At 40.8% G+C, this 26,140-nt stretch overlaps 1 protein-coding gene and 1 non-coding gene across 3 annotated transcripts; both read left to right on the forward strand.

Moving 5' to 3' along the window:
* Window positions 1-238: 238 nt before the first annotated feature.
* MMAA (metabolism of cobalamin associated A) lies at window positions 239-24,519 on the forward strand. 2 transcript variants are annotated; one of them, XM_070415257.1, is made up of 7 exons: window positions 239-259; window positions 7,725-8,225; window positions 12,143-12,265; window positions 15,444-15,614; window positions 18,513-18,598; window positions 20,402-20,551; window positions 22,212-24,519. In XM_070415257.1, exons 2-7 carry the CDS (start codon window positions 7,784-7,786, stop codon window positions 22,506-22,508), a joined length of 1,269 nt encoding a protein of 422 aa, XP_070271358.1. In that variant the 5' UTR covers window positions 239-259; window positions 7,725-7,783; the 3' UTR covers window positions 22,509-24,519. The 2 variants fall into 2 exon arrangements, with proteins under 2 accessions (XP_070271358.1, XP_070271357.1); XM_070415256.1 differs by lacking the exon at window positions 239-259 and adding an exon at window positions 293-503.
* Window positions 3,775-3,880, forward strand: LOC139011865 (U6 spliceosomal RNA). The gene has a single exon (XR_011471683.1). It is a non-coding gene; the product is annotated as a U6 spliceosomal RNA (small nuclear RNA).
* Window positions 24,520-26,140: the final 1,621 nt, after the last annotated feature.

Consider the following 26,140-nt stretch of genomic DNA (forward strand, 5'->3'; position numbering starts at 1 on the left):
TGCAGGTTCTAAATCATTTTGGGGTCGTCCAGGATGCCCAGAATATTCTTCTATGTAGTAAGCACTTCACATCATTTTTTTGTTCAACGCAATAAGAATTAAAAAGAAAAACAGAAACAGTTCAGTTCTTTGAAGGCTTGTATTCTACTAGAGACAAAATAAACATGTGAAAAGTTACCTGACCATAAGAAAAGGTAGTCATGGTTTGAGATATTCAAAGTTGTCTGAAGAAAACCTGTGCCTGCCTTGGAAAGTGGCGGTGAGTGCTTGAATCATTTGCCTTTCAGCTGGTTGTTGCCATGTGGGAACAATCCTCAACACAGGCGGAAAGTATATTATTTCTATGTAATTAAAAATTTTTAAAAATGTTATTGGCAATCAATTTACTCACACCCCCTCTATGAGCCAGGAACAGTCAGTTTGTGACTTCTGCGATTATCACCAGAGTCTTCAGAAATAATTGGTACTGAAAGAGGAAAAAGTTCCTGGAAACAGATGATCAGGTGAGGATTTAAGAAAACAGTGGGATTTAAGCTGGGTCAGACAGGAGAGGTGTCTTAGAGGGGGGAGGACATAAAAGGTGAGTAAAATCTCAGTTGGGAAAGTCAGTAGAGATAATGAGTAAACTTTCCTTGGAATAGGTCTGAGAAAGCAAGTACAGTAACTGGAAGAAAACTGTTTTGGGAAACTCTACAGGGCCAGGCTGGACTTTATTCCAGGTCAGCGGTTCTCACATTTGAACATACATCAGAATCATCTGGAAGGCTTATGAAAAGAGATTGCTGGCCCCCACCTGGAGAATTTCTGATTGAGAAGGTCTGGGGTGGGGTCTGAGAATTTCCCTTTCTCATCAGTTCTCAGTTGATGCAGATGCTGCTGGTCTGGGACCACACTTTGAGAATCACTATCCTAGGGTGTGGGGAACTGTTGGAGGAATTTGATGTGGATAAGATCAATCGCATTCATGGTTCAATATGAATCTTACTGTGAAGCCCAACACAAGAGACGAGAGATGAGAGAGAGAGAGAGAGAGAGAGAGAGAGAGAGAGAGAGAGAAGGAGAAGGTTCCTTACAGTTAATTAGCACCTGTTTGCTGCCAGGCCCTCCGCCAAGCTTGCATGCACACTATTTCATGTGATACTCACTGTGACCTTGATGTGTTGGTCTTAATATTTTCATGTGGAGAGTGGTAGAGGTTGCCCAGGTCTCATAGCGAGGCTAATCTAGGAGCTCCCTAAGACTAGTTCAGATTTGGACTAAGGCAGTAGCAGTAGAAACGAAAACATTGAATGGTGATAGAATTTAGAAAAATAGACACTTCTCAAGTAGATTGAAACCTAAAAGTAAAAATTGGGAAAAGTGATAAAGGTAAAGTGGACAGGGAACTTGAGAATGTTCCTTGCATGAATTCTGTGTGTGTTCTCTGTTACTCTTATATAACAATGACCTATTTAAAAGTTGCTTGTTTAAAAAGTCATCCTGCTCTACCAAAATTTCCTGAAATTATTTGAAAAGGAGAAAGTAAAGCCTTCTTTGAGCCTTCTTTGGTGGTGGTGGGAGATGCTGAATAGATTAATGCACCTGACAGCTTATCTTCAAATCAAAAGTGATTAGCATTGAGAAATGGAAACACATGGTATAACACTGCATTGACTGTGTGAACTGTGCTGTGCCTCGGACACTGACCTAATGTATTGGTTTTGGAAATCCTGTATGCTCTTACTTGCCAGAGTAGTTATTGAACTTGAAAATATTCATTGGATCAATTTCAAGACAAATATCCCAAGTCAGACTGGCTGCTGCTGAGCAAATTTTTAATGAAGGAAATTATCCATATATTGAAGCCAGACTTTAACAAGAAAGTTCTTAGAATAAATATATATTTACTTTAAAATCTAGACAAAGTGTATGTATTCAGACATCGATTGACTGAATAATTAACATAATGGAATTATTGGGACCCATACAAAATTATAGCATACATTCATTCATTTATTCAGTGAGCAATAAAGTTTGATGTGGATACAAAGATAACTCATAGTCTAGGCAAGACTGATTTTAAAAAATGATCACAAGACAGTGTGATCGTTGCTATACTGGAGGGATGTGACCGGTCTGGTGGTGACAGGAGTGACAACTGAAGGGGCGCAGAAAGGAGCCCAGGGAACTGTTATAGATCAGTGCTAGTATGGAAGGTGAGTTAATAATGGCTGTAGAGATGGCTGTAGTAGGTTGGGGTTTTTCATTAAGGTTGTGCCCATTGGTAGGTTGCAATCTACATTTAAAAAGTAGAGTAGAGCCCTAACCGGTTTGGCTCAGTGGATAGAGCGTCGGCCTGAGGACTCAAGGGTCCCAGGCTTGATTCTGGTCAAGGGCATGTACCTTGGCTGCAGGCACATACCCAGTGGGGAGTGTGCAGGAGGCAGCCGGTCAATTTTTCTCTCTCATCCATGTTTCTGACTCTATCCCTCTCCCTTCCTCTCTGTAAAAAAATCAATAAAATATATATTTTTTTAAAAAAAGAGTAGAAAAAAGACAAGGTGTGTCACATGTAATAGGGGTATGTGATGTTTTGTGAAACTTGTTTCAGTTATATGACTCTCTGTTGACTGATGAGTGTATTTCTCGCTATGGACTGTGGTCAAAGTTTAAAAGCCATTATAGTAGAGAAATGTGGGAATGAGGTTGGAGAGAAGGGAAGGGATATAAAAGATATTTGGGGGGAGAACAAATGTGAATCTTAAAATGCTGCTATCCATCTGAACCCTCCTATAGGGGAGAGGATGCACTTACCAACCCATTTCATTATTTGTGCCCACTTAATGTTTTCCATTGTGTATTAATACATTGACATTCTGGTTTATTAGGAATGGCAGAGCTTTGAGGTATCTTACTGAATGTTGTAAATGCTACAAAATTTCTCTTGTATTTTGGTAGTGCTCAGCTTAAAATCATAGATAGGATGAAACTGTATTCCCAGGAATCCTGGAAATTCACTGGAACAGATTGATTTGATTATTGGCCAAGTTCTTTGATTTGTTCCCATAAGGAAGTAGGAATAGATGCTTAGTTACACAAGCAGGTGGGAAGTCATCCTCCCTACCTCTATGATTTTGCCACTCCAGTAGACTTAGTTTGTTGTGTCTGTGACATCTATATAAGCCTAGAAAATTGCTCATACAGGCTGAGTTATAGTGGCTTTTAAAAAATTTATAGACTCTTTTAAAGTCTGATTGGTTAAGTTAATTGGTTCATATATGTTATGCTCTTAGTTATCAGGTGTGAATTATTCTTCATGGAGCAAAAAACATTAGACAATTTTTAGAACTGTTCTGTTCTGTTCTGTCACCTAATACATTATTGGGATCTCCTACAATAAGGTTTACACAGAAACAGCCTGCCATCATCATCCCATATTCAAAGGTAAAGGGTTATTTGGTGTTCCTTTGATGTGACGTGCCACCACTCCTCTTTTTATACAGTAATCTAGAGTTGAAACCCATAGTTTTTCCCAAGTTCTGCCACTAGTTGAGAGGCCTTGGTTAGTTGAGAGACCTTCCTGAGTCTCCCCTGTAAAACAGAACCTCATCTGTGTTGTGAGGCTTAGCTGAGGAAATGCATGCACCATGTCTCACACATAATAAACATTCAATAAAAGGCAGCAGCTGCTGCTCTGCCATTCAGATGGTCCACAGATTTTGGGGCACCAAGAAAATCAGTCCCCAGGGAGAGATTTGAAGGTATAAAAACCTAGAACTGTGTACACCTGGGAAGCTTTTTGGTTTGGGCAAAAGAATGGAGTAAACTGGTATCATCCTCAGGAAAGATTAGCATAGCCCCTGCGCGTGACATGCAAATTGATGAAGCATTCCATATTTTTAGGGCTGTACAGTAGGTCCTCGGGTTGTGTCGGAGATCCGTTCCTATGGCGCAATGTAACTCGATTTTCGCCGTAGGTCGGAACCCACTTGCATAAGCACCTACGTCACTCACATGGAGCACATACACAGCAGTAAGGAAGTGAAACAGCAAAAACAATTTAAAAGAAAGATAATAATTCCTGACCTTGTAAATAAATAATAAAAAACATAAAGCACATATGTACATACGTCGAAATGACGAAACTTTTTTTTTATATAAATAAATGGGAGATGGCGACGTAACCACGAAAGGACGTACATCGAGTCCGACATAACCCGAGGACTGTCTGTAATATTAAACTTTAAAAAAAAAATTGTATCATCCTTTTCCTGTCTCTTTTCACTTAAAGACCTTTTAAGATTTGCGTTGGCATCAAAGGGCAGAGAACTTTACAATCCCAAACTATGATGAACTCTGCAGTATAAACCGTAAACTTGCCAGTTGGTTGACATGGATTTTTCTGAGAAAGGCTGCAATTAAATAGTAAGAAATCACTATTTTAAATGTTAGAGCAATCTATATACTATTCATTAGATGATTTTTATTTGTCTCATTTACTTAGGGAATGTTATTTGCTTGCATTATCATAAGTGGGCATATTTTCACCTAGTAAAGCTCTTGTTATTGGGCTTTATTCCTTATAAACTTGTCTTTCTGTTTTTGGAAAATTAATGTGAAAGATACCTTGATTCAAAACAGGGAATTTAGATAGTGGAATATTTTTAGTCAAGATTCTCAGGTTAAGATTATTACTCAAACTTTTCTTTGTAGTAAAGTAGTTCAACATAAAGTAGATAGAGTATCCATTTATGAACCTTTAACAAAAATTATTAACCAATTACCATGTGCCAAGCATTGTGCTAGATTCTAAGGAAATTAAGAAGAAGATATTGTCCTTTCTCTGGGAGGATTATCAGCTGGGTGGAGAGATGAGATTTGGTGAGTGAGATCTATAAATAGATAAATTAGAGCACAAGAAGACATATGCTACCTGAGATGTGAGTAAAGGCTTTGGAGCATTGATGGCCTAGGTAAGGAGGGGGAAGAGTATTTTAGGAGAGGTGATATTTGAACTAAGTAGGAATTTGGCAGGCAAGAAAGTGGAAGATATACATTCCCGGACACCTATTTTTGTTGTAGCATATAGGTGTTTTTTTTTTTTTTTTTTTAAATCTACCATGGTTTAAAATGGTTACTAGCCATTAAGATGATGATTCTGATACAACCTCTGTGCATAGAAACATAGCTAAAACATGATTATCACTTTTTTCACTTTGCACATAGTTCTTTTTACTAGGTGTTTGAGTATATAGGCTAATTTATATCTAATTTAGAAAATGTCATAAATATACATTGATTGTAATACTGGTGCTCACAATAACTGGTTAAATTAGAAACTCATCACGTTTTATTTTCATATAATGAAGAAATATAAATGCAGAATGAAGGAAGTTATGTGATGGCAAAGATAAAAATTAAGTCATGAATAGTTACTAAATATTTCTCATTAAAATTATAAAAATTCTAAATTTTATCTTTAAGGGAGTTTTATTAAACACTAGGAGCCCAGTGCGCGATTCGAAATCATGCGGTGCCGCCCACGTTTGAGTCGCAGGTCCGGCCCTGCCTCCCTCTCCGGCCCTTGAAGCAGCCATGGCTGCCGTTGATAAGGCCCTTCCCCAGCGCAGGCCCATGGAGGCCCCTGCCGCCCCACCCCCAGTGCTGCGCGCACAACCTCCTCCTGTCCGATCAACCTGTTATAGCGTCCTGGTTAATTAGCATGTTTCTCTATTATAGATAGATAGATAGATAGATAGATAGATAGATAGATAGATATAGATAGATTGCAACTGTGTTTTGTTTGTTTTAAATGTCCTTTTGAGTGTTTGTGTCAAGGGTAGTAATGAATGTTTTAAAATTGTTTTTTAGAAACATTTTTACACATTTTTAATACATTATCCCTTTAGAATAAGACTTAATTTTGTACAAACAGAAGATAATACTTTTTCTCCCACCCAAACAGAAAAATGATGAGCAGTTTTTGTTCTAATAAACCAGTGATGGCGAACCTATGACATGCGTGTCAGAGGTGACACGCGAACTCATTTTTTTGGTTGATTTTTCTTTGTTAAATAGCATTTAAATATATAAAATAAATATCAAAAATATAAATCTTTGTTTTACTATGGTTGCAAATATCAAAAAATTTCTATATGTGACACGGCACCAGAGTTAAGTTAGGGTTTTTCAAAATGCTGACACGCCGAGCTCAAAAGGTTAGCCATCACTGTAATAAACAAACTTAAAACATTTTTTTCTTTTCCTAATAGAATGTTATTTAGCTAAAATTATTTTTTGTGTTGATTGGCCTTGAAGTACAATTTAGAGGTACTTTGGAGTAATAAAATAATTTATTTCATTGTGCTCTGAGGTACTTGAAAACCAAAATTTTCAAATAATCATAAACCCAAACTCGGTAGACAATATGTAAGTTTTTGTTTGCCACTGCAAACTTGGTCTATGGCCTAATTTTTTACTAAGGTTTTATAAATTGGTATAATAATAATAAAAGCTAACATTTATTGAGCTTTTACTGTGTGCTAGGCACTGTTCCAGGCTTTTTGCATGAACTCATTCCATTCTCACAGCCATCTATTCTCTTACCTTTTCTCTTACAAGAAAGTTGAGGCACAGAGTGGTTAAGATGCCCACGGTCATAATAGCTTAAGTGGCAGAGACTCGGAGTTACGGAGGTTCATAACTTCTGTATTTTCCTGACTCTCAGCATACTGAGCTTTCATTGTCTAATACAGTTTGAAGTAGAGAAGGTCAGTAAATTTAAGTAAAGGATCCTCAGCTAATCCCATAGTGGTTCAACCTTTAGTGTGCTTACGTAAAGAGATTCTGATTCGTGGGGCTGAGAACGTGCATTTTAAATAAGCACCCAGGCGTTTCTGACTGTACTTTGAGCTACACCGATCTGGTTGGAATACAGTCCTCACAGCTCATTTCACATGAAGGCTTGTTGTCATTTGTGTGTGTATGTTAGGCCATTCTTTGCAAATATCTGTGTTCCAGCGTGAGTCTATTAAATACATACTCTATCTAAATTTATACCTCAAGTGCCTGCACTACTAGTCACATATATTGTGTTGAGACTAGCTATCAGCAGGGATTTTTTAAAGAAAACATTTTGGCTCCGGCTGGTGTGGCTTGGTTCAGCATTGTCCCGTGCTTCAGAGTCACCACTTAGATTCCATGTCAGGGCACATGCCCACGTTGCAAGTTCCGTCCCAGTAAGGGGATGTTTCTTTCTCACATCGATGTTTCTCTCTCTCTCTCCTTCTGCCTTTTCTCTCTCTCTAAAAAAAAAACACCCAAACAAATAAAAAAAAATTTAAAAAATATTTTGAATGAGCTTCAGAATAGGGTTTGAGCTGAGAAAATTGTTGAGGTGAATATAAAATCTGTAGTCAGAAGAAACTAAGCATGACAAAATTTCTGCCCTTCTGTTTTTTTGAGTGTGAATTTGTTTTCTGTTTAGAAGAAAACATGTATGTACATTGCCCTTCACCATAGAGCAGTAGTTCGATGATCTGGGTTATTCAGAATATTCACTGTAAGCAAGGAGGGGTCTTCTCTCTTAAGTTTGGTAAGAAACTTTAACCCATTGGTACTACCAAGAACCCTGATTATGTGTGTTTTAGAATATAGCAAAAACACTAAACCTTGTAGTTTTACTACTTCAGCATCTTGATTGTATCTTGAACTGGCAAAAAATATGTTGTTGTTGTTGTTTTTAGGGTGTTACAAATCACATTGAGCCAAAAAACGTCCGGTGTTTTCTTCAGCTACAAACAAAATGAACATCCCAGTGCTGCTCCATCCTCACCAGTGCTTCCTGAAAGGCCTTTTGCGAACACCTTTCCGACATTACCACTTCATCTTGCACTCAAGAACTCATCTCAGGTTAGGAGGCCCATGTGCTCAGCCATCTGATTCTCTTGGACTTCCTTGTACAAAGTGGATGTTGCTGTCCAATGGTTTAAAGAGACAGTTATGTGTACAAACAACCTTAAAGGAACATACAGAAGGACTTTCTGATAAAGAACAAAGACTTGTGGATAAACTTTATACTGGTCTAATCCAAGGGCAAAGGGCCTGCTTAGCAGAGGCCATAACTCTTATAGAATCAACTCACCACAGGAAAAAAGAGCTGGCCCAGGTGCTTCTTCAGAAAGTGTTGGTCTACCACAAAGAACAAGAACAATTAAATAAAGGAAAACCACGGGCATTTCGAGTGGGTCAGTCTTTTCTTTTCTTTTTCTTAATCTGTCCAGGAAATACTTTTCTAAGTTTTCTTTTAAAAAAAAAAAAAGTCTAAATAATTTGCATTCTAATGGGGATTTTTGTTCTTTTCAGAATTTTGTTAGGATTTTTTTTTTATTGTCTAAAGTTTTACATATGTCTCCTCGCTGCCTGCCCCCCCCCCCCGCCCCCCCCGCTTGACTCCCCCCCCGCCCCCTGCAGCCATTCCCACCCGGGCAAGCCCCCACCACCCCAGTGTCTGTGTCCATTGGTTATGCTAATATGCATCCATACAAGTCCTTTGGTTGCTCTCTAACCCCACCTCCCCTGCCATTTGTCTCTGGATCTCTTCTTATTCATTAATTTATGGTGATCATCATATCCCACATATGAGTACGATCATGTGATATCTATCTTTCTCCGACTGGCTTATTTTGCTTAGCATAATGCTCCAGTTCCATCTATGCTGTTGCAAACGGTAAAGGTTCCTTCTTTTTTATAGCGGCGTAGTATTCCATTGTGTAGATGTACCACAGTTTTTTAATCCACTCGTCTGCTGATGGGCACTTAGGTTGTTTCCAAATCTTAGCTATGGTGAATTGTGCTGCTATGAACATAGGGGTGCATATATCCTTTCTGATTGGTGTTTTTGTTTTCTTGGGATATATTCCTATAAGTGGGATTACTGGGTCAAAGGGGAGTTCCATTTTTAACTTTTTGAGGAAACTCCATACTGTTCTCCACAGTGGCTGCACCAGTCTGCATTCCCACCAGCAGTGCATGAGGGTTCCTTTTTCTCCACATCCTCTCCAGCACTTGTTGTTTGTTGAATCTTGATGATAGCCATTCTGACAGCTGTGAGATGGAATCTCGTTGTTTTAATGTTAGGAATTTTAAATGTTTTTTCACTGTAAATATTAGTCTTGGTATATTGAAAAAAGATTTCTGGCCATTTGAACCAGGCTCTGTATTTTAAAAGAATAACATAAGGCCCTGGCCAGGTGGCTCAGTTGGTTGGAGCATCATCGCATACACTGAAAGGTCATGGATTCGATTTCCAGTTGGGGCACATACCTAGGTTGCAGGTTTGATCCCCAGTCAAGGTGAGTAGGGAAGGCAACCAATCGATGTCTCTCTCTCACATCGGTGTTTCTCTTTCTCTCTTAAAAAAAAATAATAATAATATAAGTTTTCTGTTGGCAAGAATTTTGTTATGTCTCCCACACAGAAATATGAATAGGAAGAACTGTTAACTAGTTTATTTCTTTGTCTTGGTAGTCCTTCTGCTTACTAGTCTAGAGTGAATTCCCAATTTTTGTGGTTATATCAATTATAATCCATGTCACATTTTAAAACTCTACTTCTTGGCTGTTTCATTGGTCTTTCTATAGGCAAGTCTCACTTCTCTCAGATACTTTTGTTAGAGTTTCTGGGAGTGGTTTGCCTCCAAGCACAACCATCTCATTACCAAAATGTATTTTAAAGGGGAGACCATATTTATTTGCTGTCTAAAAATATTAAATGTTCACTTGATTTCTTAAATAGTTGACTTGTTTCTGTAATTGCATATAAGCTTGTTGTATTTTTGAAATTGTGCATTTTAAAAACAATTTAGATATGTTTAACCATTTGGAATTAAGCAAGTCAGTTTTGGGTGGCATGAGAGCTGTTCATGATGGCAAACTAGGTGATTCCAACCAACCTCTCACTAAAAACAATTCACAGTGTTGGGCAAAGTGCAGAGATTTTGTGAGGAATGAGTAAGTATGCTTAAAAATTGACTGACATTACACTTTTATGTTTCAGTTTATTGGTGATATGAGTCATGGATTCATACCCTTTTAATTTTTAGGGTAACAGGGCATAAATGCTTTAAAGATAATTTTGAAAAGAGTGTTACTTTTCACACATCTTACATCTTATTCTTCTGCCCTCACTGAGAATACTACACAGGGTGTTAATAATCTTTATGCAGACAAACTAGCAAACTCCCAAAGAAATTTCAGTGCTGACAAAGTATTTATCTCTTAGGCTTTAAAGAGTCTTTGAAGAAAAAATGTCCCAGAAATATGTGGTGGTAACCAGTAACCACACATGACTGGCAACTCGCCATTTCTTAGTGCCTTTTGGGTTCTTCCATTTTGCTCTTATGAGGCTGGATAAACCTGTGCCTTTGTTGCAGTGACTTTATTCCCATTATAAATAAAAGCAACAAATGTTTATTGAGCACCCATAGAGAGATTTAAGACAGAGACCTGCCCTGAACCAAGCATACTATGTATGCCATACATACTTTTGAATATAGTTAACAATTAAATGCTTATGTGTTATATACTTTATTGAACATCCACTTATATATCTTTTACTTTATGCCATGAGCTGTTTTAAACATATTGTCAATATTAACTCACCTAATCCTCATAACAACCTGAAGAGATAGGTGCTGTTATATCCATTTTATTGCAGCACATCCTTAGGTATGGAAGGGTTAAGTAACTTACCCAAGATTACATAGCTCATCAAAGGCAGAACTAGAAAGAGAACTGGCGAGTGGCTCCTGAGTTTGTGCTCTTACCTGCCAAGCTTTACTCACTCTCCAAGTAGGGGAATTTCCCCTCTCTCTCCCTCTCTCCCACCCTCCCTCCTACCCTCCCTCCCTTGCTTCCTTTTATTAAGTAAATACATATTTTTATTTAAGTGTAGTTCGTTTACAATCTTATAGTAGTTATATTAGTTTTATGTAGTTATATTAGTTTCAGTGTAGTGATTCAACAATTTTATACCTTACAGTGTGATCACCCCACTAATTCTAGTAATCATCTGTCATCGTGTAAACTTACCACAATATTAATGGCTGTAATTCCCCTTTCCCTTTTCACTCATTCCCCGTCCTCTCCCCTCTGGCAACCATCCCTTTGGTCTCTGTTTCTATGAGTCTGGTTTTTTTTTTGTTTTTTTGTTTTTAGTTTTGTGTGTGTTTTTTGTTGTTGTACTTTTTTTTTTTAATTCCACATATAAATGAAACCAGTTTGTCTTTTTCTGCCTGACTTATTTCACTTAGCATAATACCCTCTGCCTTTCTTAAGACAAATAATTATTTTCAGGATTCAGTTTATATTATACTAGAGGCCCGGTGCACAAAATTTGTGCACTGGGGGGGGGGGGGGGGGCGGCGCGGTCCTTTAGCCCGGCCTGTGCCCTCTTGCAGTTCGGGAGCCCTCAGAGGATGTCCGACTGATGGCTTAGGCACGCTCCCTGCCAGCAGTTGCTGCGGAGGCAGGAGAGGCTCCTGCCACCACTGCTGTGCTCACCAGCTGTGAGCCCCGCTTCTGGTGCACTGACCATCAGGGGGCAGCTCCTGCGTTGAGCGTCTGCCTCCTGGTGGTCAGTGTGCATCGTTCTGCCAGTCGGTCATATTGGCCTATTATTATATAGGATTCTTTGAATTATGGGCGAGATGGGAAAAATTTATAAGTAGAAAATTATTTTCTCAATCACTAGCAATTCCTAGAGTACTGAGTTATTTTTTCTAATGGGAAGATAAAGTGTACTGAATATGGGTAGGTGTAATAACTACTGATCATGATGAGAGGTAGGCAGATGTTGTAGAAGTTCAGCACATTAATAACATAGGTGATGAAGTGTGTCCCAAAGATCTACATTATAGTAAAAAGGAGATCACATTTTGTAATTTTAAAAACCGAATTTGGGGCAGAAAGGGAATTCAGAATGGTTTCCTTCCTATATCTCTATTACTTAGGAACTAGATAGATAAATGGATTTTTGTTTACTGCTTTCTAAAATGTTAAAATACAATAATGATTTTAATAAATTAGGAGACACAGAAGGAAGTTAACATTTTAATAGAAATCATCATTTATTTTATTAAATCAGAAGATCTCTTTCACTGTAGGGTTGTCTGGGCCCCCTGGTGCCGGAAAATCAACCTTTATAGAATATTTTGGGAAGATGCTTACTGAGAGAGGGCACAAATTGTCTGTGCTGGCTGTGGACCCTTCTTCTTGTACCAGTGGTGGTGAGTATTGCCAACTCTTCTTAAATTGCAGAGCAGGGGTTTGGGGGGCTCCCTGTTACAAGTTAGTGGGAATTGACACAGTCAGGTGACTTCTACCCTCGAGCTGAGTTTGGCCTCACTGAAGGAAGGGAGTTCTGGGGGTGAGGTGGAGGCTGAAGGAGGTATTGGGCTCCACAGACAAGGTTAGACCAGGAGTGGCCTGGGTACTTAGAGAACTAGGAGAACACTGCCCCAAGTTGAAGATAATTAAAAGCAAATTTCATCTCTTTGTTTATCACGCCGGAGGCTAGGCCCCTCTTCCCTCCTGTTTTTCTTGCCTGCATCAGCTTCTACACAATTCAGAAAATGGGTCCTTCCTCCTTCGTTATTTTCCTCTTATTGTTGTAACATCTCTTAAGCTTAAACACACACACACACACACACACACACACACACACACACGCACAAACCTTATAGCTTAGAACGTGTCACCTGTTTACATGGCATGTTCAGTTGAACAGAAAGCTCTTAGAGGGCCCATTAGCACCCCACTGTCCCACTACAGCACTTAGCATAGTACGCTGCACACGGTGCTCGCTCAGCAATTACTTACTGATTCCAGGTCATGCAGTCACTCAGTTTAATTTGCAGCTCATCAGAGAAAATGAATAAAGGTAGTTCCCCAAAGGATCATTTAAGGAAAACATAAAGCGTTCTATACAAATAGGAAAGGTTTTTCTTCTCTTACCCCCTATATGATTTAAGCTTCTCACATTACAGTTACCCATTGAACAAATATTTCAGTGCCTACTATAGGTGAGGCATTGTGCAAGGAAGTACTGTATCGTCTAACAGTGAATAAGACACAGTCCTCCTGGTCTTATGAACTTTATTTCTTATGAGAGAAACACAGGCCATTACAAAGTAGTGTGTGTTGTGAATGGGGAAGTACCGCGTGCTTTGTGTGGAATTGTTTGCTTTGCATTCTGTGGGTTTAAGGCTAAAAAGTAAAGAGGATATAATCGTATTTCTGGGGCTTTAGATTAATAGAGAGGTTGACAACAATTCATGTTACCACCCATTGAGAAATTTGGCTGAGAACATTCACAGTTTTTGATTCACTATAATAAAAGGTTAATTATAAAATAAAATTTATGTTTACAAGGTTCAAGATAAAATTTATATCAATGTAGTGCCTTCTTTATCATCTAAGAACTTTGTTAAAGGTATATACCTGAATGAAGAATTTTTTATAGTTGCCCTCATTTCCATATAGGTAAGAAGACTACCCTCCCCCCCTCTCCCACCTGCCTTAATACTCTAGAATACTTGCAATAGCAAAAGAAAATAATAGCTTGGGCCCTAACTAGTTTGGCTCAGTGGATAGAGTGTCAGCTGCAGACTGAAGGGTCCTAGGTTCGATTTCGGTCAAGGGCATGTACCTTGGTTGCAGGCGCATACCCAGCGGGAGGTGTGCAGGAGGCAGCTGATCAATGTTTCTCTCTCATCGATGTTGCTAACTCCCTATCCTTCGCCCTTCCTCTCTGTAAAAAATTAATAAAATATATATTTTTTTAAAAAGAAAATAATAGCTTGGGGCAATACTAGCAGAAATGGTGACATAAAATAGTCTGATCCAAGTTGCATAGCTATGTGGCTCCTGACCTTTCTCAAACCCAAAATGAGGGTCCCTTTCCTAGGTAAAACAAAATATAGACTTGAAAGAAAAAAAATAAACAGAGATGCACAGCATACTATAAGTACAGATTTCTACCTCACTATTACAACAGTATACACATTTGAAAAATAGCATTACATTAAGGTTTGAGAAGCAAACCTTGTGCTTTGCATTCACAGACGTCCTGCAGTAGCTTTGAGACCTTCCTAAGGGCCTGCACCCAGCAGTTTTGGATTCACTGGCAAAGACGATTACATGGGAGAGTAATTTCATAATGTGGAGCCAGTGTGTTAGGATCTACAGGATAGTGATTTCAGGTATAGCTTTGGCAGATTGTTGACTTACAGAGAGGATTTCATGCAGAAAATTACTTTAGAAAGAAGTTTCAAGTGCAGTAAATAAGGTAGTTGAGACATGTGGTGAGTATGTGCTCCAGAATTAGAACCTATGAGAACTCTACACTGGGACCATAAGGGAAAAGATCGTGTTTTTAAGCAAGTTCTCAATGTTTAGCATCAACTTTATGTGGGAAAGTTAGCTCTTAGGCAGAGTGAAAATGGAAATTCAGGTTAGAACAGCACTACATTCTCAGATGTTAACATGTGGCTAAAAGAAAGATGTTCAAGGTGATTTCTGTAGTTCCAGAGCTTTCCGTTCTGCAGAATTTGCAAATATTGATGTTTGCCAAAATACTGCAGTAAATCACCATAGGAATTAAATTAATTGCCTACTGTGAACAAGCATTCAGCATACAAAATATGTAAGACATGCTCCTGTGGGCGGGAGCTGACGTTACAGCCAGGCTTCTCCACCTTGGCACTGACATTCCTGGTGTCAGCAGCTATCCTGCACGTTGCAGGATGCTTAGCAATATCCTGGTCTCTACCCACCCGGTGCCACCAGCACCCTAACCCCCAGTTGTGACAAGTAAAAATATCTCTAGGTATTGCCAAATTTCCTCTGGGGCAAAATCACCCCCAGTTGAGAGCCATAAACATAATGTTAAGATGACAGTAAAGAAACCACCCTGGCTGGAATGCAAGGTTGGTTTGGGGCCTAGTGGAAGCTGAAATTGGACAGGCCATGTCGGGCTGAAGAATCTGGATTTGAACTCTAATCCAGGGGTAGGGAATGTCTGGCTCGCATACGGCCCGGGAAATCATTTGGTCTGGCCCTGCCAAGGTATTAGGGGTGGGTTAATTAAATGTTTGACCAAATATAGCAGGCTAATTTTTAAGTTGATAATTTTTTATGGCCCTTGAATGATGTTATAAATATCCAAATGGCCCTGGGCAGAAAAAAAGTTCTTCATCTCTGCTCTAGTCAGTGGGAAGCCATTATAGGTTTTCAGGGGCTCGAAATGCTAAAAAAATGACTTGGGGAGCATTGTATACACTATGTGGGGGAAAAGCTCAATGATATGAATTACAATTTGAGTTTTGGGGAGAAATGTCATAAAACATTTGGCTCATTGATCACTGGCCCTTATAGGTGTTCTGTGATTGTAACTGTGTGTTTTAGGATCACTCTTGGGGGATAAAACCCGAATGACTGAGTTATCAAGAGATATGAATGCATACATCAGACCATCTCCTACTAGAGGAACTTTGGGAGGTGTGACAAGGACTACAAATGAAGCTATCCTGTTGTGTGAAGGAGGGGGATATGACATCATTCTCATTGAAACTGTAGGTGAGTGTGGTTTTCTGCTTCCTAACAAAATACTGTTCCAGTGAACTCTATAAAGATGAGTGACAACTAATTTCATTGGTTATTCAATAACAGCATAATTAAATTCAAGATGTCTCAGACTGTATAGAGATATGAATATATAAGCTATAATAATCGTGCCCTTAGAGAGAAGAAAACTAAGCCATGTATCTGGATAACTGTTGCACAGGTGATGGGTTATGAGTGTCAGAGGAGACCTGTAAGTGCCAGGATGACCTACGGAAATGGTACTTTAACGTGACACCTATTTTGTTTAAGCACAGTTCAGAGGTCTGCAATGTCCACTAACCAAATTATTATAGTTGGGTGCCTGTTGAATACAAGGCCATGGTTACTTCATTTTTATATCCCTATTGCACAATTTTATGTGGTGAAAATACTGAAATAGAAACCCAAGAAATTAACATTCTTGTGGAGAGACCATCAGTTATGTTACTGTGGGATAAACGTTGGTGACACAACCTCATTAAGATTTGGGGTATCAAGGAAGACTTCCAAGAGGAGGTGACAGTTGAACTCAGTCTTGAAGGAAGAATTGGAGTTACATAAAGTAGGGGCTAAAGGGCATTTGCAAAGACAGAGGAGCCAGGGAATGTGGTCCATTCAGAGAATGGAAGTGTGCTTAGGATGCTTAGAGCCACGAGCATGAAGACTGGATGTGAATAGAGATGGGGCTGGAGGCTAGGAACTCTACCATCTGAGGCTGGATGGAGGGAAAGTTGCCCTAGTGGTAACAGGAGAATCCAGGGAGAAGAGGACCATAAAAACCAAGTGTATGCCTGGTCGGCATGGCTCAGTAGTTGAGCATCGGACCATGAACCAGGAGGTTACAGTTCAGTTCCCGGTCAGGGCACATGCCTGGGTTGTAGGCTCGATCCCCAGTGGGGGGAGGGAGGACGTGCAGGGGGCAACCAATCATTGTTTCTCTCTCATCAATGTTTCTATCTACCTCTCTCCCTTCCTCTCTCTAAAATCAATAAAAATATATTTAAAAAATCCCCAAAACCTCAAAGTTGCATTTGGCTGCTTGTCCTAGAGACTCAAAATAACTGTGATTCAAATGAGAAAGAGGTGTTTTCTTTTGCAAATAAAAGAAGCTTGGAGGCAGGTGTCCTGAGCAGATGTGGGGGCTCTACTGTGCCCTCAATGCCCCATTCTTAGCACTTAGTTCCCAAGGTTGCTCACGGTTCAAAGATGGCTGATGAAGCACTACCTGTCACATCCATGTTCCAAGTGGAAGGAGAAGGGGGAATAAGGAAGGGAGAAGGCAGGCAGAAGAGTGTACACCTTTCCTGAAACCCCATCTAATGACTTGCTTCCTCTCGTTAATCACCCATAGCTGAAGGGGGCTCTGGAGAATATGGTCTCTCACCAGGTCCATGGTCTCCTAGTAACACTGGGGCCAGGAAGTAGGGAAGAATAAATGCTAAATGGGCAACTGCAAGTCTGCCACACTGAGGAAGGAGAGAGTGTTGAGAGGGGTTTAATGGAGCGGGGGATGTGGAAGTCCGATGTAAGTGAATTGAGATTAATGTGAAGTAGTTGGATGAAGACAATGAGCATTATTGCAGTGGTTCTCAACCTTGGCTGCACATTAGAATCACTTGGGAATCTTTTTAAAATCCTGATTTCTGGGCCTCATCCTCCGGAAATTCTGTTTCTTTGTTACGGGGTGATTTAAAAAAGATTCTCAGTTGATTCTAATGTGCAACCAAGGTTGAGAACCACTGATGTATTGCTTTTTTTTTTTTTCCCTAGAAATTTAGCTCTAAAGAGAAGGTGGGAAATCTGGTGATAATTGGAGGAGGTTGAGAGATTTGGTCTGTTTTTTTGTTTGGTTTGGTTTAGTTTTCAGATGAGAAAGACTTGAGTACAATTTACATGATGTGCTGAGGGACAGGAGCCTGTAGACACAGGCGAGGTTAGAGACAAAGCAGAGCGGCCCAGAGGAGGGCAGAAAAGAGGGTCATATCAGCCAGTGCTTATAATGCTGGGACTGGAGAGGAGGCAGGAGGCAGAGCTTGTTTCACATATGCTTATTTGTGGAGGGGGAGAGGGAGAAGCTGGAGGGGAGAGGCAGAAGTTGGAGGGGGAGAGGCAGAAGCTGGAGGGGGAGAGGCAGAAGCTGGAGGGGAGAAGGAGAAGCTGGATGGGAGAGGGAGAAGCTGGAGGGGGAGAGGCAGAAGCTGGAGGGGAGAGGGAGAAGCTGAGGAAGTTCTTGCTGTCATTTCACTGTGCAGTAGGTGCCAGGGTCGTCACCATGTGGAGAGGTTATGGGACACTGACTGTTTGTATGGCCACTGTGAGAAATAGGAAGGAGCTGTGTGAGGGTTTTTAGGGGCGTTGCTTTTACAGGCCGTGAGGAATTTGCAGGAGACATTGGAACCCCTGAACTTATAGTAGTGCTTTAGATCCTCACTTAAGCAGTTTCTCCAGGTGCCTATAGAGGCCAGATAACTGCACTGACCCGTGGGTAGGGGTTTGCAAGGCTGGTGTAGAAGGATGAGAAGGCAAGAAAACGTATTGGCAGGCATAGTGCAGGTTAGAATCAGTGCTCAAGCTGCTCACTGATGAAGGGAAGCCAGGAAAGCCACAGGCGTGAGGAGGGAGTGGAGGCCTCGGGGTTCCCCATTCTTTTAGAGACTGAGACTAATGGGAAGGACAGGAGAGACGGAAGGATGACAGGTGTGCTGGTAGGGTGAGACGTGTAATAAGTCCTGCAGAGGGGGGTGTTTAAGGTGGGTTCGGGTTGAAAGGCTGATTGAGTGAATGAAGTGGAATAGAAATGATGGTTAGTATAGTTGAAAAAGTCAAATTACTGTGAACATTTTAGTGTATGGTTGTGATTTAAAATTTCAGGTGTGGGTCAGTCGGAGTTTGCTGTTGCTGATATGGTTGACATGTTTGTTTTACTGCTGCCACCAGCAGGAGGGGATGAATTGCAGGTAATTGTTTTGACTTTTTCCTCCCCAAAACACAAAGCATACCTCTCTGAAAGTGCAAGTTTCAAATGTGTTTTTTTGTAAATTAAGTTGATATTAGTGTAGGGAAAGAAACAGCAGCATCCACATTGGCTGAAATACTTGTCAAAGGCAGATTCTGTATATTTTTCCCAACTATAGTAATAGAATTTATGACCTTGAGCTAATGATACAACTTAGATGTTTTCACATGGAACATGGGAGTGATGTAATATATGGGCAGCTCCGACAGGAAGGGACCACTGTCACATGGTGTTTGTAGTACAGTTGGCTCAGAAGTTCCTCATGAGATACCAGTTTGATTTTAATCAGGATCCCACTATCATGGTTTATGGATTGTAAAATAGGATTCTTGCTTTCCCCCTGCAATGCAAATCCGGCACTGACTCCCTGGAGTTGGCAGCCTACCCAGGTAGAGGGCACTGTCCTCCAGAAGATGCCCTCACTCCAGACACCAGCAGCAGGCCTTGGGGTTCCCAGCCCACCCACGGCTCTGACCAACTGGCCACAAATGCGGGGTGAGGGGGAGGGGGTTCCCACAGGTTTGATGATTAACTAGCATGACTCACAGAACTCAGGGAAGCACTGTATTACAGTCACAGTTTTTTGATGATATAAATCAGGAGCAGCCAAACGAAGAGACACAGGGAGAGGTCTGGAAGGGTCCCAAACTTGAAGCTTCTCTGTCCTCAGGACACATTCCCTCCTGGCACATTGATGTGTATCCCCTGCCAGGAGTTCACCTGTGCATCAGTGTCTGGAGTTCTTATCAGGGTTTCTTTACATAGACGCACACCACTCACCGAGTCATTGTCCACATGACTGATCTCAGTCCCCAGGCCCTCCCCCACCCCCATCCTTCCCCAGAGGTCAGGCCCAAGGCCCAACCCTCTCATCACAAGGTTGCCCTTTCTGGTGTGGGCAGCTCCCATTCTGAACTCAGAATAGTCCAGGCACCCATGGAATAACACAGACACGCCTATCACTCAGGAAATTCCAAGGGTTTAGAGGTTACTTCCCAGGAACCTTAGACAAAGAACAGATAAATTCTTTATTATACAGTACCTCCCTCCCAATTGTATAATTTTTAAAAAATAGTGACAGCAGACTATGGATGCTGCAATCTAGAAACATTAACTATTAGATTTAATCATTAGAAATTACGTTTAAAAATATTTGAAAAGAAATATTGCTCTTAGATGGAAAAATCTACGTTTTCCCAATAAGGTTGGCCTTAGATTTCCAGTGTTTTTATGCAATGTAATTTAAATCAAGAGATTGAGGCATTTTTAGCCATCAGGTTATTTTTCCTCAATAGCAAATTGGAAAAAACAACAATGCTGTAAACACTTAAGGAAAACTTCACAGACTTTGTTTCCAGAAACAGATGTGGTGACAGGTGTTTTCTGTTCAAGCACCTCAATGGTGGGTGCTTTTGCATCTTGCATTGTTAGCACATGAGACGAATCCTTCACTAGACAATGTGCCTGTCTCCTGCCATGTGTCTTGATGATATATCTACTCTAATTCTGAATGATTTCAGCAGGTTAGGCTCTAAACTGAAAAGAGGCATTACAGATGACTTTCATATCCCAAGAGGTGATGCTTTTGAGTAATTGGTACCCAGGGCTTGGGAAGATGCAGAGAAGACATTAGTTAATGAAGTGTACGACTTTCAAAACCTTAGTACCCACGGGTGTCCCATTTGTTTGCTGTAATTAAATTAAATATTTCTGATGAATCACTTTCTTCTCCTTTTCTCTTCAGGGTATCAAAAGAGGTATAATTGAGATGGCAGATCTGGTAGCTATCACCAAGTCTGACGGAGACTTGGTTGTGCCAGCTCGGAGGATACAAGCAGAGTATGTGAGTGCGCTGAAATTACTCCGCAAGCGTTCAGAAGTCTGGAGACCAAGGGTGAGCTTGCGCTCCATTCTGCATTTTTCACCCTGAGTACACTGGGCATGCTAGAGGATGGAAGTCCCCAGCTAGACATATAATCAGTCTTTGCTTGAATGTAAAATTATGAGTATGTAGTCATGTTTTTAAATATAATTCTTTAACCACTAGATGCCAACAACTAGATGTGAATGCCAAAACCGGTTTGGCTCAGTGGATAGAGCGTCGGCCTGTGGACTGAAAGGTCCCGGGTTCGATTCCGGTCAAGGTCATGTACCTGGGTTTCGGGCACATCCCCCGTGGGAGATGTGCAGGAGGCAGCTGGTCGATGTTTCTCCTCCATCGATGTTTCTAACTCTCTATCTCTCTCCCTTCCTCTCTGTAAAAAATCAATAAAATATATTTAAAAAAAAAACAAAAAAAAAAAAAAAAAAACAACTAGATGTGAGGTGATAGATTAGATTGCTTAATGCTTGCCGAGACCGGTTTGGCTCAGTGGATAGAGCTTCGGCCTGAGAACTGAAGGGTCCCAGGTTCAATTCCGGTCGGGGGCATGTGCCTGGGTTGCGGGCACATCCCCATTGGGAGATGTGCAGGAGGCAGCTGATCGATGTTTCTCTCTCATCGATGTTTCTAACTCTCTATCTCTCTCCCTTTCTCTCTGTAAAAAAATCAATAAAATATATAAAAAAAAAATAGATTGCTTAATGCTTGACCTGAGCCATTTGGAAGTGATAGCAGATCCATTCTGAAAGGGACCGTCCTTAAGATTATGGAGTAATTAATGATTTGATGATCTATAATAGTGTTTGAGTAAGACAGAAAAGGCTTTTGAAGTGATAACTTCCCATTATGCTTATTGGGTGCTGTTTTCAACAAGGGAAAAGAAAAAGGAAAATCCTGTAATAAGTGATGCAATAATGTTGACGTGGGCAGCTTCATCTGCAGGAGGACTCTGTGTTATTAAAGACTAAACTTGCCCTGGCCTAGTGGCTAATTGGTTGGAGCAAAGTCCAGCACACCAAAAGGTTTCAGGATTGATCCCCAGTCGGGGTGCATACGGGAGACAATCCATCAATGTTTCTCTCTCTCCCTCTCCCTAAAAATCAATAAAAACATATCCTCAGGTGAGGATTGAAAAAGAGACTAAGCTGTAATCACTGCAGTGAGAACAGTGATGACATAGTTACCTTTAGCTCCCTGCCTCCCCCAATCACATGTGTGTTGGGTCCAGAGCAGTCAGGTGCTGGATGTTCCACTCTCAACATTTGCTGAATCAGGCACCTTCGATAGAGTTGCTCAACTGGGTTTCATTTTTCTGGCACTCAGGCCTCAAAGAAACCTACCTGGCAAGGCCCTTCTCATCCTTGCGACCTTCTCACAGTTTCCCAGGATGCCTCTGAACACCATCTGAGCAATCATAAATGCAAATAAATCTCTGGGCTAGAAAACTTGACCTTGAATCAGTAATTCATTTCTGCTGTGCACTTAGGAATCCTAGTAAGTTACCTCGGTGCATTTCCCAGGATATTAACTTTGACACATCAATAAAGTGTCTCCTCCTCGCCATTGCCTAGGGTCCTTGGACTGTAAGAATGAATTGGCAAGTGTTGGGGTCCCATGCAAGTGTGTTCTATCATTTTAAGTAACACAGTTCTGGTTTTTCCCTTCTCAATAGGTAGTTCGTATTTCTTCCAGAACTGGAGAGGGGATCGCTGAGATGTGGGATAAAATGAGAGAATTCCAGGACCTGATGCTTGCCAGCGGCGAGCTGATGACCAGACGACAGAAGCAGCAGAAAATCTGGATGTGGAACCTCATTCAGGAGAGCGTGCTAGAACATTTCAGGACCCACCCCACTGTGCGGGGCCAGATTCCTCTCCTGGAAAGGAAGGTGCTCAGCGGGGCCCTCTCCCCAGGGCTAGCGGCAGACTTGTTGCTGAAAGCTTTTAAAGCAGAGACTAATGAGATGTAGGCTACACGGTAATCTTACATATCGTTTCATAAAGTATTTGAATATTAAAAGCGATTCTTCTGTGGTGCCCTCGGCCTCCCTATTTGTGAACCGCGCTTGAAAACTGAAGGATGTTAGATGTGGATGGCCAAGGTCAGGCTGTCGGGCAGAGTTTGTAAGGTGCCTATTGTATGTTACTGATTTCCATTTTTTTTCTGTTCCCTTCTATTCTTGTACCCCAGCACGGTGGCATGTAAAATAGTTTCTTCTCATCAGTCAGGAGCAGAGAAAGCTGAGTGGTAGATCGTGTACCTTAAAGTGCCTCCTTTGATGCTGTGTTCTCTGGGAATTTCAAGAGAACCCGGAAGCAAAGAGTCACCACATTTATGAGGCCCGAATGATACACAGAGGGTTTCTAAGAGCCGAAAATCATGAGTGACTGCTCCAAGAATTTCTGAAATGGCCATGTACACGCATGACAAAGCAGTTGGAATCTGCCATGATGTGAGCACAATGTTCAAGTTTCCTCTGTAAAATGAGGGTAAGAAAAGCTACTTTACAGGATTGTTGGAATAACTAGAGGAGAAATTGTAAAACGGCTAGCACTCAATACTTGGTTGGTGTTGCTAGAAATATTACACTTGGACACCCCTGCCAGATCTCTGTTCTATAATACAGACTGGCATCATTTAACTTTAGTTTGGGCAAACTGCTTAATCTCCCTGTGTCTCACTTCCCTCGTTAGTAAATGGGGTTGACAACAGTGTCCACCCAGAGTTGTTGAAAGGACTATTTTATTTAGCATACATAGTGCCTGGACATAGTAAGTGCTAAATAAATATTTACCAATAGTCCCTACCTTTTAGGGTGGTTGTGAGGATTAAATGAATTAGTCTCCCTTCAGCTTTGAAGGATAATTCTTTTCTGAAGAAAACCTCATAGGTTGACCTCGCCTTTGTCAAAAGCATACTTACCACTAATTTATGTAAGTAGGCAGAAATATGCTATGTTCGAAACTGAGCTCCAAAATTGGCAGGCATGTTGCTAAAACCATACCAAATTTCATTAAAGTGACTACTGTTCCTTGTACAGTTACAGCTGCAGGGAACATTAGCAATCACCATACACACCCTAGCGAGGAACTTTTTCTTCTTAATTGCTCTAGGCATGGCTGCTCACCTCCTTCCCTGAGCTCTGTAGCCATTGCCCGGTCTACACTGAAGACAAAAGCTGGTGAACGCGTGGTGGCTGTCACTCACTCAGTGTTCGCATTGTCATACAAAGAAGATGAAAAACGATGAACAAGTTGAAATTTTTCTTAAAAAGGAACAATCTGAAAGAAATTTTAGCCTATTTGTCGTTCTTTGCCTCCACGATAGTATTTTGGTTAATTGGTTACTAAATTTATGAACTTTTTAAAAACCCATTTGACATAAATGCTTGGTGATAATTCCTGTCCCATGAGGTATATATAAGTTTACTTTTTTGTCATTAGTGGTATGTTTGACAAAATATTAGAGTCGGTACAAAAGCACTTCTAAAGTATTGAATATTTTTTCCCCAGAAAAAAAGTGAACTTTGTACTGTAAAATGTAGATGATGCCAGTGTGAGTCAAAGTACCTCAATACGTACCTGAAACTTTGGTGCATAAAGGTAATCTTGGGGCATTTTATTTTGCTTAGCAATCTCAGCGTCTTGATGGAATGAGGTGAGGGCACATGTAAGCCAGTAAACTATTCCACTCTCAGCAAGTCTAAATTCTTAATGTTGCTTTTAACTAACACAGAGGACATCGTGTGACCTCCTTCTCAGAGCTCTGGCCAATCTTAGAATTCTATAGAGAGATATCTTACAATGGATGACAGGACAGCTATTTATTAGGCTCATACTCAGGTACCAAATCCTGTTACATATGGAACCCAACTATTTCAATGATCAACACGTTCTTCTTAAGAATGAAGTCACATTAGCTTTCATACCCAAATTTTGCTGACTTGGGATTCCCTCACATTACGCGGGATCCCAGTCCCCTGAAAAGTCCTCTCCCAAGTGTTCTTGGAAGTTCCAGATTTTCCTCACTGATTCACAAATAAGCTCACTCCTGCCAGGCTCGTGCTGGGCCTCCACTGTTTCTGTTGCCACTGCTCCTGTAGGGAATGCGGCCCTCTTAGGTGTTCCCAAACTGTGTTCCCAGAGCACAGGATCCTCGTGTCTCTTAGGGCTGGGGTAGCTCTCCTGCCTCTTCCCCCAGGATCTAATAAACATATAATCTCTGCAGAAAACTAGGTCCCCCAAAAGCTCCCCCTTCAAAATGTCTTTCAACTCCAAAAGATGCCTGGATAGTTAGCATTCTCTCCTTTTCTGGCATATCAGCCGTAGAGGAGTGGTGTTCTCCCAGCTTCACGTATGCCGGGGTGGGCAAAAGTGGCTTTACAGTTTAATACAAATAAATAATACAATAACTAATAAATATTAATACAAGAAAAAACTCTGTTTTGTGTACTTGCAACTGTAAACCTACTTTGCCCTGTATGTTACTGCTGATTCTGTGAACCTCCCCTCAAGAGAGGCATTGTTACTCCCGTTTTACAGAAAGGGAAATTGAGCAAGAGAGAGACTGAGAAATTTATCTAAATTCACCACTCCTATATATGATGCATTTATACAATAGATTTAAAAACTATTGTTTTCCAAGTTGCTCAGAGCACTTCATGACCTTCATTTCGTGCTTTCTATGAGATAGTACGGTGACAGGTATTCCCTTCATTATAGATGCCTCTGTGGTGTAGTGTGGATAAGGGATTGTGTGTAACCTGTAAGTTCCTGTGCAGTAGTTTATCTTTAGGGCCTTTCTCCTGTAACCACTATCTTAGATTTTGCTCTTTTGGAAAATGGTGCCTCAAGGTATTTTTCCCAGTAGACTTTTCTGCTTAAGTTTGAAGATACCATTTTAGACATTAAAAAAACAAAACGAAAGAAACCTTAATATCAGCTTCTATAGTAGCCAGGACTCTTGGCTAGAAGTAACAGAAACCCACTAGCTTAGGCAAAAAGGGACTTATTGGCTCATCTACTCATACAGGGAGAAGGGGAGGGGTGCAGCAAGCCTTAGGAACACACATGATGTGAGGATTCTACGTGTCTCACCTCTTCCTGTGTGTTGACCTCATGCTCCTGGGTTCCTCCACACATAGATGGAGGTGTGGCAGCCAGCAGCACCTCGGTCCCCAGGAAGGACTTCCTGTCTCCACAAATTTAATCCTGAAAGTCCCGGGGAAGCACTCGATTGGCCTGCCTGAAAGGTCACAGGCCCGTCTCCATGGCCAGTGTGTGGGGTACTATGATTGACAGGAAACACTGTTGGGGAAGGACCCGGTCTTCAAAATAAGTGGGGTGTCAGTCACAGAATAAAGTAGGATGCCAGGCAGGCAAAACAAACGTCTACTGCAAATACTTTAATCTCCAAATACTTGAAATAGGTAAGGCATAAATAAATTTGTGTTATTGATGTGTTATACCAGCGATTTTCAACCTTTTTCACCTCCTGGCACACATAAACTAATTGCCAAAATTCTGTGGCACACCAAAAAATGTTTTTTGCTGATCTGACAAAGAAAGTAGGTATAAGTTTGATTTATCCACACCGGATGGC

Source organism: Myotis yumanensis, unplaced genomic scaffold (assembly GCF_028538775.1).
Source record: "Myotis yumanensis isolate MYYU_CA2020_CCGP unplaced genomic scaffold, mMyoYum1.0.hap1 SCAF_5, whole genome shotgun sequence".
Classification (NCBI taxonomy): Eukaryota; Metazoa; Chordata; class Mammalia; order Chiroptera; family Vespertilionidae; genus Myotis; species Myotis yumanensis.

Coding starts and splice junctions, on each gene's coding strand:
- MMAA (XM_070415257.1), top strand. CDS start 7,784: ATGAACATCCCAGTGCTGCTCCATCCTCACCAGTGCTTCCTGAAAGGC. Junction 12,266..15,443: donor TTCTTCTTGTACCAGTGGTG/GTGAGTATTGCC, acceptor TGTGTGTTTTAG/GATCACTCTTGGGGGATAAA. Junction 15,615..18,512: donor CATTCTCATTGAAACTGTAG/GTGAGTGTGGTT, acceptor TTAAAATTTCAG/GTGTGGGTCAGTCGGAGTTT.